This window comes from Copadichromis virginalis, linkage group LG11, assembly GCF_057382275.1.
Source record: "Copadichromis virginalis isolate Kocher_CV1m ecotype Utaka linkage group LG11, C_Virginalis_male_GT1.1, whole genome shotgun sequence".
NCBI lineage: Eukaryota > Metazoa > Chordata > Actinopteri > Cichliformes > Cichlidae > Copadichromis > Copadichromis virginalis.
This window is the reverse complement of record NC_140628.1, coordinates 34,163,883-34,185,308: the sequence shown is the minus strand read 5'-3', so window position 1 is coordinate 34,185,308 and position 21,426 is coordinate 34,163,883. Positions and strand designations below refer to the sequence as shown.

The 21,426-nt window shown below is 39.8% G+C and overlaps 2 protein-coding genes across 4 annotated transcripts in view; one reads left to right on the top strand and one right to left on the bottom strand.

Annotated features, from left to right (window-relative positions):
* The window catches only part of dpy19l1l (dpy-19-like 1, like (H. sapiens)), a 46,893-nt gene that overhangs the window by 11,605 nt on the left and 13,862 nt on the right, over nt 1-21,426 (top strand). For 2 of the 3 annotated variants that reach the window (XM_085472146.1, XM_085472148.1), the window contains 14 exons: nt 187-286; nt 2,386-2,463; nt 4,535-4,621; nt 4,846-4,905; nt 5,314-5,394; nt 5,715-5,816; nt 6,690-6,761; nt 7,918-7,997; nt 8,186-8,210; nt 10,308-10,427; nt 10,540-10,714; nt 11,876-11,975; nt 12,213-12,338; nt 13,856-17,041. In XM_085472146.1, coding sequence (XP_085328272.1) covers nt 187-286; nt 2,386-2,463; nt 4,535-4,621; nt 4,846-4,905; nt 5,314-5,394; nt 5,715-5,816; nt 6,690-6,761; nt 7,918-7,997; nt 8,186-8,210; nt 10,308-10,427; nt 10,540-10,714; nt 11,876-11,975; nt 12,213-12,338; nt 13,856-14,027 — 1,378 coding nt within the window. In that variant the 3' untranslated portion in view covers nt 14,028-17,041. Of the gene's footprint in view, nt 1-186; nt 287-2,385; nt 2,464-4,534; nt 4,622-4,845; nt 4,906-5,313; nt 5,395-5,714; nt 5,817-6,689; nt 6,762-7,917; nt 7,998-8,185; nt 8,211-10,307; nt 10,428-10,539; nt 10,715-11,875; nt 11,976-12,212; nt 12,339-13,855; nt 17,042-21,426 lie in introns of those variants that run through there. The other variant, XM_085472147.1, reaches the window with a different exon arrangement.
* LOC146699180 (fucolectin-like) lies at nt 17,127-20,963 on the bottom strand. The gene is made up of 6 exons (XM_085472155.1): nt 20,904-20,963; nt 20,651-20,718; nt 19,880-20,168; nt 19,628-19,782; nt 17,992-18,271; nt 17,127-17,678 (listed from the first exon to the last, which is right to left on the bottom strand). Exons 2-5 carry the CDS (start codon nt 20,712-20,714, stop codon nt 18,054-18,056), a joined length of 726 nt encoding a protein of 241 aa, XP_085328281.1. The 5' UTR covers nt 20,715-20,718; nt 20,904-20,963; the 3' UTR covers nt 17,127-17,678; nt 17,992-18,053.

Below are 21,426 nucleotides of genomic sequence, written 5' to 3'. Positions count from 1 at the left end.
TACTTCTGTTTTATTTTCTTTTTAGCGTAACTTTGTCCATAATCAGGTTTCTGTATTACCATTAATGTGAGAGTGAATGTTTGTACATCTGTGTTTTCTCAAGCATTTTAATACATCTCATCTTATCTCTGCCACACCCTTGCTCTCACCACCTTTTCCCTCCATCTGTGTCTCTTCCCTCCCCAGGACACGGAACCCGAGCCGGACAGCTATGGTCGCTCTGGGCATCTCCAATTTGTGCTTTATGCTGCCTTGGCAGTTTGCCCAGTTTGTGCTGCTCACCCAGGTAAACAGGGCAAGATAAGGGAGCACAGAGATTAAAGAGAAAAAGAGAGACTTGGAGAGAACAGAGGACTGGCAGCGCAGGTGCAAAAAATCAGACGCTGGGCAACATAGCAAAGAAATAAAAAAAATCAGAAAGACTGAAAGAAAAGGGATAAACTCAGGAGATTCAAATCATATAAAATTCAAAAAACATTCTTAAATTGAAATTTTTCTAACTGATTGACACATTTAGGTTAGTATAAAGAAGTAGTAAATTAAGGTGTGTGGGCTGGCAGACAGAAGAGTCGAATAACTTCAGAACAAACAGGTCACTGCAGCAAGCATATGTGCTTACTAACAGTTTAGCCCACGCTGCTGCTGCTGCTGCCCCCTCAGGGCTCTGCTGCTTTTGTGCAGGGACTTTAACGCGGGACGTGTTGTTTCACAGATATTATTTCTTTGTTTCACATTTATAAGCTGCTAATTGAACCCATTCACCTCAGCCACTGCATGCATAATGCAATTCAAGGCCAAATACACCCACAAGCACTGCTTACTCATCAGTACAGAGGGAGTTTGATGTCAGTTGTTGGGTTTTACTATTTTGGGGGGGGGGGGGGGGGTTGTTTTGTTTTAAAATTTGCAGTCACACAGTTAATTTTCTACAAGGCCTACAGTAACCCCCTTGAGCAATTACAATGGTCAAACAGAATTTGATTATGATCAGTAATTGTATTGGCCAATTTAGAAAACCTTCCAACTGATTACATTTGAATGTGAATTCCCATCACAAGAACAGGTACTGGACAGCGTCCCATCATGGTGTCCTGTGGGCTGGGTCCTTTGAAGTATCAGGGGTTTTTTTTTTGTTTCTTTTTGTTCGCTTGTTTGTTTTCTGTTAAAGCGCTCACTATAACTGTAGTTAGTTTTGTTTTACATTATCAGCAGTAACTCAGACTTGTTCCCAGTGGGTGCTGGTGGTCTTACCTCTGCTTTGAGCAGATGATGTAGTTCTTTATTCAGCAGCACCCTTTAGTTTGTGCTGGAGTGGTTTGCAGTGGGGATGTGAATGAGCACCTCCTAATCTAAGGCGTTCTCAGCTAGAAAAGAGTAGCTTGCCCACTCCAGGTGGGGAATGAGTTGCTGGTCTAAATCAAAGTTCTAGTATCTTGCGGTCTTATTTATAAATGAGGGAAGACTGAAGCAGGAGATTGCCAGATTGAGTGGTGCAGTGTGTGCAGAAATGTGGATCCTGTTCCAGTCTGTCATGATGACGAATGAGCCGAGACGGAAAGCGAAGATGTCGATTTTCCAGTTGACCTACGTTCCTACCATCCTGTGGCCTCTAGCTGTGGGGACTGAATGAAAGAATGAGATTGCCGAAACAAGCTGGAGCTGAAGAGTGTCATTTACCTAGAGCTCAGAGTAGAGTTGCTACTCTTCCACGTTGAAAGGAGCCACTTCAGACGGTTCAAGTAAATGACTAAAATGCCTCCTAGGTGAGGTGTTTGAGCATGTCCAAATAGGAGCAGACCGCATGAAAGCTGGATGGATGGATGCTAAATATAAAGTAGGGTTTTTATGTGATAAATACACTGACAAGACAACAGGAAATAAAGGGAAGAGGAATGCAGTAAAGGATCCAAGTGGTATTCGGGTTACATTTATAACAACTGCTATGTGTATTTAGAGAGTCACTTTATTTTAACTGTAATCTTTCAAATGCCGTGATGTATTCAGGCTTTGGGTTTAAGTTCTGGAAATGCACAACAAAAATATTATGTTAGAGTGCTTCACAAGATACATTATGTAATGCAATGCCATAAAAGCTTTAAAAAATGAGTTGTTACATGTAAAGTGCAGATTTTACAGTTTGTTTGTTTGTTTTATTGCACCCCATTTTCCCTGTTCTTTCTTGATTAATATACAATACTACAAATTACTGTTGGAAGGAAGGAATGTAAATTTCCCCTAAAGGCTCAAATCCAGTTTTGACATTAGCAACTTTTAATGTAAAGATAATCATGGGAATGTTATTGTTGTTTTGGACTTTTTTGTATGTGATGCATTAATGAGCTTTGTGGAGTGAATTGTTAAGGTAAACTACGCTTTGTTTTCCAGGTGGCTTCTCTGTTTGCTTCGTACATTCTGGGCTACCTCGCTGCTGCTAAGATGCAGTCCATCCTCGTCACTCATATGGTACAGTAGATAACTTTTCCTTTTGCAGTTATTTTGTTTCTAATGGCAAAACTTTACGTATTCGACACTAGTGTATTTGCATAAAGTTGAAATGTATTCGTTTAAAGCAATTTACCAAGATGTACAAGGTAGACTTTCTCTGAATCAGGTGTTGGGCATAAGTGAAAGTTTTCACTGCTCCTGTCCTCTGAGCTGTAACCTGCTCTCGCTCAGTTCTCCTTATCTCCCTCAGCTCCTCGGCCAGGAGAAATTCACATGAGCTGGTTGGACAAAGTCAGCAGAGACTTTGTCCTTGAAAAAGCTTTAAGGATACCACTGTGCATACATGAGTGCCTAAAAGACGAGGGTTGTGTGGGCAAGTTATTTCACACCACCAAGGACAAAAGGATATCTGTATTTGTTTGGAAACGTGTAAAGATATTTTTCTTTGTGGGTGTAGTATTTTGGACGCTTGTCCCTCTTTTCCACATTCTTTACCCTTAATCCTCTCAGCATGCCAAGCTGTTAGCCAGGGCCTGTGTGCGCCACTGATAAGGAGAAGGGCCTTTGTGGTAAGATGCTGGAGATTTGTGTCAGAGGAAGGCATATGGCTCTGCATAATTTAGAGAGTTTGGGAGTGATGACTGTGTGTGTGTGTTCAAGAAAAGAATAGACACAACCAGGAGTCGATGTCCTCTGTGACCTCCAGCTTGTGTTAATGAGCCTGAAAACTGTCATTAGTTACAGAGCGTACACATGTGTTCACTCATATGCCAATAGGATGTTTCTAATTGCATACAAAGCCTCAAAATATGTGAGCTACTGTTATAAAAATACCAGAAATACTTCCTGTCTGAATGGCAGCACTTCAGCATTTGATTATTCGGATATCATTTGGTTTCTAGGTTTTTAAGCTGCTTTTTTATGTGGAAATATGTAAGACATTTCTCTCTCCTACAGCATCCATCATGCTTCATCCCACGTTTTTGTTGCCATTTTAGTGACTTTGCAAAGTAAAAATCTTCCCAGATGCTTAATTGACTTTTTTTCCCCCTCAAAAAGCCACTGAGCGGAAAACCTTATACACAGGATGGCTTTGCAATCTGGGGTCTTGCTCTTAAGCAAGAAGTCAGCTCAGTATGTGAGCAATGAACCGCTCTCATTCTTCATTGAGCTAACACAAAGGCAGAGACTGAGTACTGTAAGAGAGAGAAAAGGAAAAGCTCTAAATTTTCAGTGTTGATTAGCATTATGAGAACCTGAATCTATGTACGGTACTAAGCAATCAAAGCAATTTTGATCAGTCGAAAAGCACTTTGACATTTTCTAGAGCAAACATTCATCAATATGACGATAATAATAATGATGTTTCAGTAAAAATATCTGTTCAGTGCCTGAATAACTGGTAACATTTTGACTGTCACCACCGAGGTTCATCTGGCAGTACCGTTTACGTTTCCAATACTCTGAGTTTAGACTCATCACAGAAGCCACAGAAGCAGAAAAATAAACCTTTTTATATATAAAATGCCAAAGTCTTTTTACAATCTGTAAAGCATTGCAGCGGCTTCATAATCGGTATAATTTTTCTAATAAGTATCTACAACATTTTTTCATAATAATTACAGCAGCTGCTGAAGCCGCTGGTTTGTCATCACTGTCAACATTATAAACAGGTCATTGAATAGGATTGTATTTTAGTTGTGGCAGTATATTTATGTTTTAATACATTAATGCATGTTTACATAATAAAAGTGTTGGTTTTTAAAAAAAAAAACATACAAACGCCAACATCAACAGTGGCATGCAGACTATTAATACGCTGTATCCCTGACGATCTTCCTGCTACAGAAACGTTTTTTGCTGTTGGCAGTAAACATGGGACTAAGTGTTTTTATGGCAGCATTAGAAATACTGGCTAAACTTCAGCACTACCTGCCAAGCTCGGATGTTCAGCATTGTTTAATTGCACACACGGGTCATGCACATCATGCTGCACCAAATAGGACGGGGCTGCACTAAACGGCCCTCAGTGGTTTGAATACCACGTTCATGTGAGGAATGATGCTTTCTCTTTGTCCTCTTTATGCAGATCACACTCGGCGTCTGCTTTGTCCTGATGTTTGGTAACTCCATGCTCCTTACATCCTTCTACGCCTCTTCACTAGTGTCAATCTGGGTGAGTTGGAGGCTCCTGTATTACGAATGTTTAATCATTGATTGATTCAAGTCAGTCCTGTTTACTCCGATCAGTGATGCAGGTGGATTTAAATTTCAGCATATTTGTAAGAGTACACAGTTGTAACACATGTGTAACAGTAACTGCATTGAATTTTTTTCCTTTGGAGTGAGTGGAGTTATTCCACTTGCTTTTCACTTAAGATTTGTTGTTTTATTTTTTAGGTAATCATTGCAATGAGGGAGCGATTTGCTCAAGTCTTCAGACAAGGCATTGTCATCTGGGTACTAAAGAGTTTTATTATCTATGCTTTACTGCACAACTACATGTTTCCACTTTACAGTAATTGTGTCATTCTTACAACATTCACACACTTTTGAGAAGAAAAAATAAAACGAGAAAATGGTTGCATGAATATCCCAAAAACAAGTGTGTAGAGAGAGAGAGAGATCACATAATGTTGATCTAACAGAATAGAGTGTTCTCAGACAGTCGGGTATCCCTGCTGTGCTAAAATATTTGAAGCTAACATCTCAAAGAGTAAGCATGCTTTTGTTTATGTAGTTGTCCAGTCAGCCTCATGGTTTGACTGCTTTGTTCTTCACCACCATACATCGCCTGTCTGAATCTTATGTATGTATTTGAACATGTCAATCCACCAATGTCGATGTGGGGTTTTTTTTTCTGTACAGGTCATGCAGGGCCTGGCTTGGGTCGGCTCAACAGTTCTGCTTAAATTCCTGCTATCCACAGTCTTGGGTGCCTCTGATGATGTAAGTAACTCTAACTCCCCGTCTGTAAAATCAAACCCTTTTTCTTGACTCAACATTAATAATGGAAATGAACATTTTTAGGTCATTGTGTAGATATTAAGTAGATGAACCAAAAATGACCTAATAAGTGGGCTGATATAGTAGCTCAGTTAATATAAATGTAAATGGACTAGCCATATGGAGCACTTGAGCCATGTTTGATATTCACTATCAGAAAATGTCAAATTGAATTATTAAGAACGGAATTAAATATGCAAAATTTAAGAATAATTTTTTCACAGGGTGGATTAAAGTTTTATTCAAAAATGTATGTTTTCTAGGCTCACATCAGTGGATTAATCAAGTCTAAGTTCACGAGCTACAAGGACTTTCACACTCTGATGTATACATGTGCTGCTGAATTTGACTTCATGGAGTTGGAGGTAAATTCTGTTCCTTTGTCAGAGCTAAAAATTTGTCTCCCTGCCACTAAAGGATGACGAGTGATCACTGTGATTCTGAGCTGAAGCCTTCCCTGATAAAATCCTAGTCTCAGGCAGTTTTTTGAGGAAAATCTTGCCAGGTCTCACTTTTTAAAATGTCAGTGCTGTGAAGATGTCAGAAATGCTGTTAAAGGCCTGCTCCTTTGTATCAGAGCTGCTGGATTGTCTTACAGCAGGGCTGAGTGTGGAAGAAACCAGAACTGTGCTCTGAATTTGACAAGAAACAAAATCTGACAGCAAAACCTGGCAGCTCATTTTGGGCTGAGTTATGGGCTAGACAGTCGCCTGGTTTTGTGTGTGGTTTCTCAGCACTGCAGAGGAAACGGTGCATGCTTTTGGAACAGGCTGGCTCAAGCAAAATGCAGTGAAGCAGCTGTAATCAGTGCAGTCATATACTTTCTTAATGCTTTAAGATTCATTTTATTTAATTAGCACTTTGCAGTTTTATTGTAATCTGTTTATTATATATAGAATTGCAACATATCATGATTCATAATATTTTGGCCTTTAAGCATTTGCAGTTAATTATTGCAGTGCTCAATTAAGAATTTCCCAAACTGTTATTTATTTTTATAACCATGTTTGTATTTTAGTAGTAATTTGCTGTGCATTAGTCTCTCACTTGCCGGCCTCCTCCTTGAAATTATTTCAGCTTAGATATACTACAATGCTCAGATGTGATAGTTGTCCTCTGTCTCTGAAAGTATTATTGTAGGATATACCTAACAATATAAAGGGTCTTGAGGCGGCTGTTGTTGTGATTTGGCTCTATAAAAATAAAACTGAATTGAATTGTCTTCTTCTCTGCCTCAGACTCCTGTGCGTTACCTTAAAACGTTGCTGCTGCCCATCAATGTGCTGGTGGTTGCTCTCATTGCTGGCAGGGTAAGTCCTCTTGTAGGCATAAAACCATCCCTATGAAAAGGATAAACATTTGTTTTCAAAGCAGCAGACGGTATCAGGTGAGGTGTATTGGGAAGCCTTGCTCAGAACAGTTATGGGTTTCTCTTGGTCTGTGGGAAAATGGATGAAAATTAGCAAGATCTGTCTTAGTCACCGCTCTTTTTGTTCTTGTATCGCCTATGCTACAGTTTACAGTACATTCCTGCATATTGAACCATCGAAATTGCTCAAACAGCTAGCATTTGACTTCATAAGTCCACATTCTCACATTCAGCTGTTGAATGTCTGGAAGGCTGGATGATTTTGCAGAAATCTTATGAAAGCAGCATTAATATGCAGTTTATGGCTGTATAAATATCATGGTGTCAGACTGACACTAAAGGTACAAGTGAACATCGTCACCACACCATGGTTCATATGAGAGAAAAGGTTCCTTCACTGAAAAAACTCCAGAGAAGATCACACATACTGGCTCATGAGCTTAGATACTTTATATTTTTAAGCTTGAGGTGAGGAAATGTTGGCAGAAAAAGCAAGAAAGCCCAAACAGTCATGTGTATAAGAAATCTTTTGTTTTTTTTAAAAATCTCAAACTCTTCTGTGAAGAAGAAATTATGCAGCATGACTGTCAGAAAGTGTCTGCAGCATGAAAGCTACGATCTCACCTTTCAGAACAGCAGGCAGTCAGACATAAAGATCAAATCACTTATTGAGCCGTGAGCTTCTGCTTCACAGCAGCTGAAAGACAAAGCTGCTGTCTGCTCTTGTTAGTTCACGTAGATTTCCTTCCATTCTTGTGTAGACTAAGAAGCTTTTTTAAATTCAGGTGTTATTGTTTCCGTTTCAGTAAACTACAGTTGTTTTATTTGGACTTGTCAGGAACTGATATACATTTTTATATTTAAGCCTTTAAGGAAGGGAAGGATGAAAAGATTTCCCCCCGATTCTGGTCACGCTAACATTTGTAGATGGGAAACATCAGAGGAAAAATATTTGAGGAAGTCCTATTTATATGATTTAATCTCATTATACCCTGCCCACGCTAAGCTAAGAACACATGAATCAGTTTGACAAAGCATGATATGCAGAGCATTTAAACATGAGAAGAAATATCCTTCGAAGTATTTGTCTTTTTCAGACCATCCAGGATATAGTCCGGTGCCTGAGGCACGGGGGGAAGACGTTGGCCAAGACTGAGGACGCTGACGAAGCTGCAGGGTGAGGCTTCCTCTCTAGGGTGATTTCAAGGACTTGATGCATTCTGTTGATCAAACAGAAACTGTGTTTAACTGGGAAAATAAAATGCTCTAAAATAATGCAGTGTCTTACCTTTAAAAGTAAAATAATGGCTTGATTTTTGTTTTGAGTGGGCAGCTGGCTTCACATATTTCTGTTTTGTGTTGCAGGTCTGAAATAGCTGCAAAAGGAGAGGTGAGACAAATACTTACTTCATTTATTTTTTTTGTTAAATATATGCAGATATAAAAATTATCTTGACCACACCTCCACGTGTTCCCTTTTCCTAAACCTGTTTTATATGATTATATTCTCCCGTGCAGTGAAGTCTGCTCAGTTTCTATGCCCCAGAGTGATTTTGATCCCTTTTCTCATTACCAGGAAATCAAAGGCATTTTTCCCTTCTGCTATGAAATCCCACTCTACTGCCTTTTGTCTGCTTTCTCCCAGCTGCTTCATGTCATTTTCTGTAATATCTCTCTCTGGGCAGTAAAATGTTCAGATGTTCAGTTTCTAAAGCTTGCCTATATAATGGCTCTGATGGTCTATAAATGCTCAGAGAGGAACACTTTCTCACTGCGCAGGAAAATACAGGTTAAAATGTACTGAAGAGATCACAGCTAAGGAGCAGATCGCAGTGCTGTTTCTGATTGTAGTTAATGACAACTTCCACTGTTTGTTTTTTTAGTTTGCAGTATGTGCATCACAAATTTAGATCAAATAAATTTGATTGCTTAATCCAATCCTACATCAAATGAGCGACACTAACATTACTGAAATGCGTCTGCACTTTATGTCCGTAAACAGCACAGCTGTCATCTGTGACTTTTCCATCTGTGGCGTTGAATCCAGAGTTCTCAGTTGGCTAATTGTCATTTAAAACAGAGAGCAACAGGAAGGCGAGCATTAAGACACACCATTATAGACTAAATACTGAATTTAAATTCAAATAAAACATAGTGGTTTTGTTAATACTTTTTTTAATAGTTACATTTTTGTGTTCAAAGATGATTTTGCAGGCATCGTAACATTTGCCATCCTTGACAGGTATGCCAATGTCATTTGTGCCATTGGCATACCTGCCAGTTCTGGTCTTATCAGGCAAATGCTGGTTTATCAACATAGATCTCACAAAAAGACCCCACGACCTCACCCCACCCTCATAAAGTCTGTTTTTCAAACGTTGGTCAGAAACATGCACACACGTAACCTAATATAGGTCATAATGTAGAGCACAAAAAAGTTGATACGGTCCCACTGTTTGGTTGATGCCCTTCCAAAGCCCTGACTAGCTCTCCTCGTGTAACGGCCATCTCCTCCACACTCTGGAGACTTATGTTGGCAGACATAGCACACTACCTTTGCAACCTGATTGGGCTGCAGGTTCTCTTTTATGCTCCCAACTGTAAGAAGGATAGTAACAGATACTGAGAGAGAGTAATGGCCTGTAGTTACCACCTGAAAAGCCGTTCTCTTTCTGTGGCGGCTTTGCTGTTGTCTCTCCAGTGCTCCTGTTTTTACTTTGATTTGCGCCTCAGGATGTAAAATGGGTTCACAATAGATTCTGCTTCCTAAGTGAACTGATTGATATCTCTAAACGTAACGGACTCTGTGTTTTATTACAGTGATTCATTTATTTATTTTTTTGTCTGAGCAATACATTTAAAAACAGACCATCTATATATTTGTTACACCTCAAAGGTGGACACACTGTAGGCTTGTATCCACAGATGAAACATTGAGCTTTTTGAACTGGTATCTACATATAGAATTTTTCCACTCTAAGGAGTCAAAGTGCTTCTTACTGAAAGCCACTTGCACTCTTTCATGTGGTGCGATTCAATGAGTTTGGGCAGTCTGGGGTTCAGCATCTTGTCCAGCAGCACAACTGCGGTTGCTAGACAACCAGCTGTCCCTCTTGAGCCACAATGGCTCAATTTTTGCTTCTTAAATTACTTACAATATATTTCAATTTCAATCATTTGACAACTTGATCAAATATTTTAGCAGAACCTGACAGTAAAGAAAATATCAGGTCTATGTTCAAATATACACTCTGCCCTTTAATCAGTGTGAAAAGCACTTTGTGATAAGTAGTCATTAAGGCAGCAATGAAAAATACTATGAAATATGAATTTATATAGCAATGTCAGTCAAGTTGTGTTTTATGAGTCAAACAGATTTTGTGAAACACTCGGCTACAGAAGAGTTTCTGGTAGATGATTGTGGATTTGTTTAATTTTCTGTGTGTCCGTTTTGATTCGATCTGTGTGTGAACCTGTTTCTCTGTAGATGGTGTACCACAGTCTGCAGCTGGTGGCTTTTGCTGTCCTGGCCATCCTCATTATGCGCCTGAAGCTCTTCCTGACGCCACACATGTGCATCATGGCGTCATTGATCTGCTCCAGACAGGTCTGTCTCTCAGTGATGCACAAAAGCAAAACAAAAAAACTGCTTTCAATATTGTTTTACTTACAAAGTCTCCTCTTTACTTAAATATAATGAGTATGTTCTGTCCCTTCAGCTCTTTGGCTGGATTGGGGAGAAGTTTAAGCAGCACACTGTGGTTTTTGCTGTATTGGCCATCATGGCCATACAGGGAATGACCAATCTGCAGGCCCAGTGGGCGATCATTGGAGAGTTCAGCAACCTGCCCCAGGAGGAGCTGCTGGACTGGATCCAGGAAAACACCCGTCCTAGTGAGTGACCTTGCCTGATTTCATCGCTACCGAGCAAACAATAGTATTAAACAAGTATTAAGATTAATAAGCAGCTCGCCCTGATTGCAGCATAAAATTTTAAAGTACCGTATTTCCCGGACTACAAAGCGCACCTGAATATTAGCCGCACAAGCTAAAATCAGGGGAAAATCCTGTTTTGTACATACATTAGCCGCACCTGACTAAAAGCTGCAGGTGTTTCAATGTTGACTTATCATATGTAAGAGAATATGCACAAAGGGAATTGTCAGGAAAGAGATGGCTGTTTGGAGACACACCCCTTTTATTAATATTTTGAAAAACAAGTTATGGGTACATATTTGCACATGTAGTACATAACAGTAACCTACAGCACACCAGAAAAATAGATTCGGACTACCTTTTAGGCTCAGGTGCAGTGACACGGCTTTAACAAGAAGAAAAGTCAGTCATTCACCACCATCTTTCTCTTCTTCCTGCGCACTAAAACCACCAAAGTCCTCTTCTCCAGTGTCGGAAACGAACAGGCTCAGGATGGCTTCGTCATCCACTCTCCGCTTCTCTCCTTCGTTGTCACTTTCAAAACCAAAGAAATCCTCATTGTCAGTGTCGGAGTCCTCCTCTCCATCATGCAGCAGTCCAGCCCTTCAAAATCCGGTGGTGATCGTGGATGTTTTCACACTTTTCCACGCTGTCAGATTCCACCGGTGGAGTTGGGCATAACTTGCTTTTCGCAAGTTTATCGCTGCTCATCATCCACGCCTCCCGCTGAACGCGTAGCGCTACTTTGAAGTTTGTTTTTCGCGCTACTTCGTACGGCACTACGTTGCCTGGCGGACGGACATGTGACTAACATACCACTCTTGAACCCCGATCCTTCCGCCAGGCAACGTAGTGCCGTACAACAGCGGAACAAACAAAACAAATCGTCTTACGATATCACAAAAATCACGGACAATCCATAGAAAAGCCGCACCTGACTAAAAGCCGCAGGGTTCAAAGCTTGTGCAAAAAGTAGCGGCTTATAGCCCGACAATTACGGTATATTCTATTGTTATAAATTATGAAGTACTGTATATAATCTAATGAATGAAAACTTTCCTGTTTGATGCTCTGCTTTTGGTTTGTTTTCTTTTTATTTGGTTTTTGCTTTGATTGCAGATGCTGTGTTTGCTGGAGCGATGCCCACCATGGCCAGCGTAAAGCTTTCCACTGGTCGGCCTATTGTCAACCACCCTCACTACGAAGATGCTGGGCTGAGGTCAGAGGAATCTACAGCTCTTCTTCAATCTCCAATCTAGCATTAAATTAGCTATAAAAGATTTAAAATGACCATTCTTCAAATGATGATTGTGCTACTTTTCACTTCATTAACTTAATTCTGGAAGCAAAAATGTTGGGTCAATTTTTCCCCACATCAAAAATACAGGTCCTTTATTACCTTTTTGTTCTCATCCCACTGCTTTATCACACTTTATAACATTGTTGATTCTCACAGAGAGAGAACCAAGCTGGTCTACTCCATGTACAGCCGCATGTCTGGAGAAACCGTTAAGAGGAACCTCATGAAGCTGGGAGTAGAGTTTTTCATCCTTGAGGATTCGTGGTGCACCAGGCGAACCAGGTACTGCAACAGCACCGCTGCTCCTTTCACTGTCGTGTGCACAGTAGACAAGCTTAAGTCGACCCCCCTACTGCAGCAGTCCACGCTGCTAATGAAGTTGCACGATTAAACAGTCAATTTGTGTTTATTATTATATTTACAAAATGCCACAGTTTTTGTGTTGGTTGTATCATTTTATTTTGTTGTATTTATCCGCGATACCTTAAAGGCCAGTCCGTAAAAATATTGTCTGACATTAAACCGGTCCGTGGCGCAAAAGAGTTTGGGGACCACTGTTAAATCTGTTTTGACCACTGTTAACACAACACAATAAAAATTTGAAGAATATTTTCAAAAAGGGATTAATTAAAAAGACAAACAAAATGGAATCGAATTCAACTTTGTCATTGCACATGTCACAAGTACAAGGCAACGAAATGCAGTTTGCATCCATCCAGAAGTGCTTTAGCCATGATATAGATATATTTCAAATATATATTAGCAATAATATAGATATATTACAGAAATGGGTCTGTTATAGGTATGTTACAATGTACACGGTATGAAGGTATGTTATGAATATGCAATAACTATAAGTATGTATAGGCTATGAACAGGATATAAATATGGAAACTATACAGAAATATGAACTATGCAAGTTATAAACAGTTATAAACAGTTGTAGAACTATAATTATTGTATTGTACAGAATGATTGTTTATACAGAATTATACAGTAGTGCAGTTAAGATAAGTGAAATATGTGGATAATTTCTACAGAGGCTGTATAAAGTGCTAGTGGTTGTGAGTGTTGGTTCAGTCCATGTTATTATTGTGTGTATGAGGGTACAGTTGTCCATTTGTTTGTTTTTGTCCATTGTGTGTGTGTGTGTGTGTAGGTGGTTGTGGGTGTGTGTGGGTGTGTGTATGTTCAGTCCGTGAGTTTAATGTGAGTTCAGGAGTCTGACAGCTGTGGGGAAGAAGCTGTTCCGGTACCTGGTGGTCTTAGTCCGGAGGCTGTAGCACCTCCCAGAGGGCAGTAGGGTGAAGAGTCCATGTGCTGAGTGACTGGAGTCTTTGATGATTTTCCCAGCCCTTTTCAGACACCGCTTCCTGTAGATGTCATTTATGGTGCTCCGGTGATGCGCTGGGCACTTTTCACGACCCTCTGCAATGCCTTCCGGCCCAAAGCAGAGCAGTTCCCGTACCAGACTGTTATACAGGTGGTCAGGATGCTCTCGATGGTGCAGCGATAGAGGTTCACCAGGATGTCTGAGGACAGGTGGTTCTTCCTCCGAGTCCTCAGGAAGAAGAGGCGCTGGTGAGCCTTCTTGTCCAGCTTGGAGCAGTTGGTCGTCCAGATGAGATCCTCGGAGATGTGGACTCCCAGGAACTTGAAGCTGCTCACACGCTCCACAGCCGTCCCTTTAATGTAGATGGGTGGATGTGGGTCAGCAAAATGGTATCCCTGAAACCTTTAACATTGCCTTTTATCTTATTTAATTCTTGTTTATCTTTCTCATTCTTCCTCTCCATCAGACCTGGGTGCAGCATGCCAGAGATCTGGGATATTGAGGACCCCCAAAATGTTGGTAAAACCCCCCTCTGCACCCATATTTCCAGGAACTCTCGACCCCACTTTACCACAGTCTTTTCCAATGACATTTACAAAGTTCTCAAAGTCCCCAAAGCCACCAAAGATCTCAGATAACATCGCTGGACACACTGGCTCAACACCAAACTGTTCTTTGCGTCACTTCTTTGTCGTGCATTTTTTGGTCACTCACTGCCGTTGCTGCTTTTTACTTCCCGAAAACCCCGGTTCCACATTTCTTTTGTTACTCTGATTCACCAAACGGTGGCTCAAAAACAGGTTGGACATAACAAACAAGTATGCCATGAGTCTAAAACCTCTTGGTGGCATCACAGCTCTCAGTATTTTTAACTCAAAGTCTCTTTCCAGACTAGCTATTGCTGCGTTGTTGTCACTAGTGATGTTCATTATATGAAAGCCAGGCGGTGGTGGTTGTAGCTCTCCATTTAGCTTCCTGGCATTGGTCTTGTTACATATATTCCTTATTTTAAGGGATGCTCTACTTACATTTGTATAGTGTTTTTCTTACTGTGTAGACCCGATTTTGACTTTCACTTCAGAAGTAAACTTTTGTCTGGCAAGACCAATCAGTGATGTCCACATACTGTGAAGCAATACCCTCTGCAAACCTGGCAAAAGCTGACTTCTTCTATTGTTATGCACAGTGTTGATGTATGAAACGATTTTTCAGTAGTACACTATTTTTATAATTTATTGGTGTCACCGTTTTTATGCAACTTTAAAAGTGTTGAAACATTTTATTTTCAAGCAAACAGTGTTTTGAGGCTTTTGGGAGTCTAGGAAGAAAATAATGTTCTTGTGTTTTAAAATGTACATAACATTGATGTCTATGTGAACTGAATTCACTCAAAAAACATTTTAGCTTAATTGGGAGCAGAGCTTTTGTTGTTGCTTCAGTAATAGTTAGTTTATTGTATAATTTTTATGTCCGAGAAGGTAACGAAAACATCGATTTCTTTGATTTTTTTTGTAAATACTGACTACGTTGTTTTGTAAACTGCTGATGGCCTTTAAAATGTTCTTTGTGCTTCTTGAATTATTGTTTGTTGCCAAAGGAAGTTTTATTATCAAAGCTGCATATTCAGGGTACTGTAGCATATGAAAAATTCATTTTTATGTGACAGCCAATCAGTTATTCGTAGCAGTAAATTTTATGGTAATGGAGCAGTCGCCGGTTCCTTTGTCGGACCACATTAAAAACATGCCTCATTTGATTTATGCCATTACTTGAGAATAACAATGCCCCTGTCATGTCTGTTTAATAAATATGTAGCTATAGCCAGAAGCGGATCAGCTTGGCTTATTTTGGCAAAAGGACTGGAAAATGGGGAAAAGAGCTTAACTGGCTCCTTTAGAGAGTTATAGGAAAAAAACATAACAGGTCATAGTGTGATAACTTGAAAACGAGGTGACGTAGGATTTTGAAATTGATACCATAAGTGCGTCTACTAACAACTGCGGGCGACCTCGTCGTCAAGGTCAGAGGTCAGGTTTTCTGAAAATCTTGTAACAGGATGACTCCAGATGGAAGTCCAATTGATTTTCAAATTGATGGCATAGGTGCATTTATTAAAAATCTGAAATGAAAACTCTGAATCCCTTTTAGGGAAGAAGTTTGGTGACCTTGGTCTCAAAGTCAAGCTCAGGTGAATCTTGGGAACATGACACTCAATTCATATTGTAGGTCTGTCTGCTAAAAATCTCAGACGAGTTTGAATCCCAGTGACTTCGAACTCAAGGTCAGCTTTCTAAAAACCACCTAGGCCATGAATTACTTGTTTAAATAAACCTGAATCTTCACGTCTAAAAGTCTTGATCAGCAGCTGATGGCTCAAGTTACATTAATATTTTCACAATTTACAATAAAGAACTAAGATTTTGCTCATTCCCTCAAAATACATCTGTACAGAGTTTAACCGTTCAGCTTCAGCCGCCTACAAACAGTGAAGCTTGTCCTGCATTTCTGATTGTCTGTGGTGTCAGGAACGAACCTCAGAGACCATTCTCGTGGGATTTTTACATTGCAAAGCAAATTTCTCATCAAAGTTGAAATATTTTAATTTGGGTAAACATGGATTTGCCTGTAATGCTGCAGTTTTCCCTATTTCAGAGATTTGGTTGGTTTATTTGTCTTAATAATAATCAGATTCAATAAACCCTTGAAGTCAGTTTTATGCCTGTTAAGATTCATAAGTGCCATGACTCCTGGTAAAGGAGTTTTTTAATCTTTTCAGACTTGTATCCCTCTGTATAATCTATGAAACTCTGAGCTTCTTTACTGATGTGTAATTAATATTAAAATGACAATAAAAACCGGCACAATACACTTTCGTACACTTGTGTTTTACACCCTGCAGCACCACAACTCGCCGTGGTGCACGACCTGCAGAAACAGCTGTTTATCGCACTGTGCTGCTCTTAGGTGGTGTGATGAAAATGTTTTCCTACAAAATCACAATTCCATGTTCAAGTTTCGTTTGTTTGCTTGTTTTTCCTCCCAGTCCTTGTGCTAAGGTGAGACACAAACTTGTTGGCTATAGCTTAATATTTGGTATACAGACATGTGGTGAGTGTGGCTCTTTTAAAAATGTAAAACTATTCCTGTGAGAGGAGTGAACCACCTTCACCAACAGGAGTAACTCAACCGTCACCACTCAGGTGTTTTTTCTATTGCCACTTTTCTTCATAAGATATTTCCTCCAGTCATTTATAAAAATGTATCAATGATTGTTTTAGTTTATATAAAAAAAGCTGATTTTGTTTGTTTTCTTGACAGATTAAAGATGTGTCTTGGGGTGAATAATTTACCTGACTTTGGAATCAGGAATAAGATAAGATTTTTTTTTGTTGAAAACTGTTATCTTCACGGTTGGGAAAAAGTCGTTTCTGTGATGTGAATAAATGTGGCGAATTAATGTCTGAAGATTTTAATGGTGTACAAGCGAGCTTGCAAGTGCCCGGTTTTAAGCAACTGTGCCATTGTCACACTTTCCCAGACACTTTGACAAAATCACTTTATTCCACTCTCTGGCCTCGTTGTGTTTCTGATGTTTTTTCTATTTGTCTATATTTTCTGTATTTAAAAAATAAAATATTTGGAGTGAGCACCATTGCTTTGTCTTAAATGTAGATGTGAAAAGCACAAATCAAGCATTTATTTGAATTTTAAAAAGATTGTTTATTGATTTATTTGAATCTGGTGTATTTTCCATTTATTTTTTTGTTGGCTGTATTCGTCATGCTTTCTTTGCGCTCTGCACTGCCTTTGTAGACATTCAAGAGTCGCATCAAATATGTCCTGACAGCATTGGGAGAAACTCGCCCACTGACCTGATCACAACACCTGTTTGGTTGTAATGGTGAGGCTGAATGTCTCGTGAGTAACTGCCTTTAGCTAACTGTTCTTTAGCTGTTGTTTACACAAAGTCAGTGTGTGATGCTCAGATTGGAATACAGGTCTCTCTTTATTAGCCTTCTGATTCTATTCTGATAAATTGGCACTGTGTCCCCTGCCTATGATGGCCTACCCCAGTTGTCATAGAGTGATGGATTTCTTTTGATTTGTTAAAATTCCGTAAGTGAAATAATTTTTCCACCTAATCCAGGACAGAACCATAAACCTCCACTTCGCACAGACTCAGATATTCCTCTCTTCCTGGGATGACAACGTTAACGTAGCGGCCATCCATCCCGTTGCATTGGAACTCTTGAATGCCGCCTGCAGGGATACTTGTGATCACAGCACACCTGGCAAAGGAAGCAGAAATCACTTGATTAACCTGGATACTTTCACCATGTCTCTGATGTAATGGTTTTGAATAACGCTGGGTTCTTCAGATTTCACTTAGAGCTGCACAAGGAGCTGACCATGAAGGAGAAAGCTGGCAAGTTTAATCTATTAATGTTTTTGCTTAATGGTTGGAGTCACAGAGTGTATTGATTAATGTACTGCTGCTGCCATCAAGACTGTAAAAGACAAAAATCCCAACTGAGGTCCAATTTGATAATGCTTTAAATTATGCTAAATTATAATGCTTTCAGTTTTTATTCTGTAAAGTACCTGGGATTGCTGTTTCCATTGTTCTCAAGAGAGTCTCCAATGCGAATCTCAGCCCTGTTGAGTCATTCTGGGTCAGAATCAGAGTTGACTATCTTAACAGAAAACACTTTGTGTGTTTTGCGCAGGTCAAGTCGCCACCAGGGGATGTTGTCATAGCTTGTCTGAGTGCAGGATCCTTTTTCTGGGTCGCTGTTACGATTTCCATCTATGGCGTTATATGCAAGCCCTAAGGTCTGCACTGATGACTGTGTGGCTTTTCCTTGGAGTGCAAGGTTCTCTCCTGCAAAATAAGGTTGAGGGATTTATGTTCTCATCACAGACACATCAAGACAGTTTACTTGAATGGATGAGATGATCAACGCAGAGACCTTTAAACAAGCTCTCACAACTTTTGTTTTTTTTTGGGGGGGGGGTTTGTGGAGCCAACTGAAATTTTAAAAACTGTGCCGTACTTGTTTTTTAAATTTTTTCTCAACAGTTTAATGGTTACACTTTTTGGCATCTTCCTGGAAGAGAGCTGCTCGCTTCCTCAGTTTTCCAGAGTACAGTTCAGCAGTGACTATAGTGGCTTGCAAAAGTACTCGGCCCCCTTGAACTTTCCCACATTTTGTCACATTACAGCTACAAACATGAATCAATTTTATTGGAATTCCACGTGAAAGACCAACACAAAGTGGTGCACACGTGAGAAGTGGAACGAAAATCATACATGATTTCAAACATTTTTTACAAATAACTGCAAGTGGCGTGTGCGTAATTATTCAGCCCCCTTTGGTCTGAGTGCAGTCAGCTGCCCATAGACATTGCCTGATGAGTGCTAATGACTAAATAGAGTGCACCTGTGTGTAATCTAATGTCAGTACAAATACAGCTGCTCTGTGACGGCCTCAGAGGTTGTCTAAGAGAATATTGGGAGCAACAACACCATGAAGTCCAAAGAACACACCAGACAGGTCAGGGATAAAGTTATTGAGAAATTTAAAGCAGGCTTAGGCTACAAAAAGATTTCCCAAGCCTTGAACATCCCACGGAGCACTGTTCAAGCGATCATTCAGAAATGGAAGGAGTATGGCACAACTGTAAACCTACCAAGACAAGGCCGTCCACCTAAACTCACAGGCCGAACAAGGAGAGCGCTGATCAGAAATGCAGCCAAGAGGCCCATGGTGACTGTAGACGAGCTGCAGAGATCTACAGCTCAGGTGGGGGAATCTGTCCATAGGACAACTATTAGTCGTGCACTGCACAAAGTTCTGGGGGTGCTTCTCTTCAGCAGGGACAGGGAAGCTGGTCAGAGTTGATGAGAAGATGGATGGAGCCAAATACAGGGCAATCTTGGAAGAAAACCTCTTGGAGTCTGCAAAAGACTTGAGACTGGGGCGGAGGTTCACCTTCCAGCAGGACAACGACCCAAAACATAAAGCCAGGGCAACAATGGAGTGGTTTAAAACAAAACATCCATGTGTTAGAATGGCCCAGTCAAAGTCCAGATCTAAATCCAATCGAGAATCTGTGGAAAGATCTGAAAACTGCTGAAGAAGAATGGGCAAGAATTTCAGTCTCTAGATGTGCAAAGCTGGTAGAGACATACAAAAAAGTATGGTGAGAAAGAAAAGGGTGTTGTTTAATTTCTTACCAGTTGGGGCATGATACCCATAAACCTCCACTTCACAGAGTGTAAGAATTCTGTTTGAACCTGGTAAAAGCACAGTGACATAACGTCCCTCCACACGATTACTGAAAGTTATGGTGTGTGAGCTCCCTGCAGGAATTGAAGAAATTATAGCAACCCTAAAAGAGAGGAAGAAGCCTGTAGTCTCAAGTCTTTCTATTACACAGAAAAGTTTCAGATAAATACTGAGTACACTGGAAATTATCAGTGACTCACCGTGGGTTTGCAGCGCCATTGTCTTGTAACTTGTTGCCAATATGAATCTCTGCTCCATTGATCCTTTCTTCGCAACAGTCTTCTCGATTGGTGATGATCATGGAGGTGATTATATAGGACTCCAGCAAGTCTACTCTCCACCAGGGGTTTGCCTCTGTTGCAGTGTGACTGCATGATCCATAATTAAAGCGAGATTTACGGTTTCCATCGATAGCATTACCCGCTGCTGCAAATCCACCCGGGTCGATTAGACTTGACTGCGTGGCTTTTCCACGTAAAGCCACATTTTCTGTAAAAGATATAAACATATTTTCATCAGCTTTGTTTTTCCTTTGGAGGAATTGATATCATCCAAAAACCTGTGTGTTCAATCTACGATCATTAGCTTGACATGAAAGTTGAGCCTTTAGGGTTCCAAGTAGTAACAACACACATGACTTTCTCGATCAGTTCATTTTGGTTATTGCTTAGCTTTTGGGCATCATCTTCAAGAGGTTAATATTTTGTTGTTGTTTTTTTACAGATTTGACTTAACACGTATTGGATGGAACGCCATGAAATTTGCACAATCAATACATGTCATTAACTTTGGTGATCTTTTTTTTATACAGTTAGGATGTCCACTTTTATTTTTTTAATTCTACTATGATTGGATCAGCATGCCATTTTTATGTACATTCACATTTGTTTTACAGTTAAAAATAATACTACTGCATCTAGTGATCTTTTATAATTGATCCTAATGTGCTGGTATTTGTACATCGTACTTACGGTAAGTGAAGACTGAGGACATCTGCACAAAGAAGAGCAAAAGAGATGCTCTACTGAAGCTCATAATTCTGGTTGATACAAAGAAGATAAAAAAAGATTTAGGTTAGGTAATTTAGGTTTTTCCAAATGTGCAGGTACTGGAGTACAAAAACTGAATACATGCACAGTCAAGTGCAAATCTGTCAAAAAGTTCCTTAATACAGTGAATTGTTGAAAAATGTAAGATGACTGAAATAAAAATGTTAATTCTTACCCTGAATTTGTTCACGTAATCAAAAAAGAGTCAACTCTCAGGCAAGGCAAAGCTTATCATTACTATTTACTTTAAATACCATATTCAGCATGGACACTATCCAATCACATTACATTACAGAGTTTACTCCCACCACTTATCACCTTTGGACACCTTGAAATGTTTTGACAATGTTTATATAATGCACTTTCGTGTTTAATATTACTATTTGACTTTGTTTTCCCGAGTGGATCATTACGGTTTTGCCATACTGCTCCACTTTATTGAACTTTATTACTAATTTATTTTTTACTTTTAAGTTATTACAATTGGAAGAGACATGACCGAGGGATAGGAAAGTGAAAGATGTAGACAAGAGAAGTTGAAAAAAAGAAGAGGGACCGTGAGGAAAGACTAAAAATCTGCTAGATCACCTGCTGGAAAAAAAAGGAAAACAAGCATCCTGGCAGAAGTAACAGAAAATGATTTATTCTTGGTCAGAACCAATGACTAGTAAATGGTCATCTGTGGAACAAACAACTTC

Excerpts from the sequence above, each read along its gene's own strand:
- LOC146699180 (XM_085472155.1), bottom strand. The coding sequence starts at position 20,714 with ATGAGCTTCAGTAGAGCATCTCTTTTGCTCTTCTTTGTGCAGATGTCC. Across the intron at positions 20,169-20,650 it reads GTCCTCAGTCTTCACTTACC|AAAATGTGGCTTTACGTGGA; the intron begins GTAAGTACGATG and ends TATCTTTTACAG. Across the intron at positions 18,272-19,627 it reads TGGGTATCATGCCCCAACTG|GAGAGAACCTTGCACTCCAA; the intron begins GTAAGAAATTAA and ends CTTATTTTGCAG.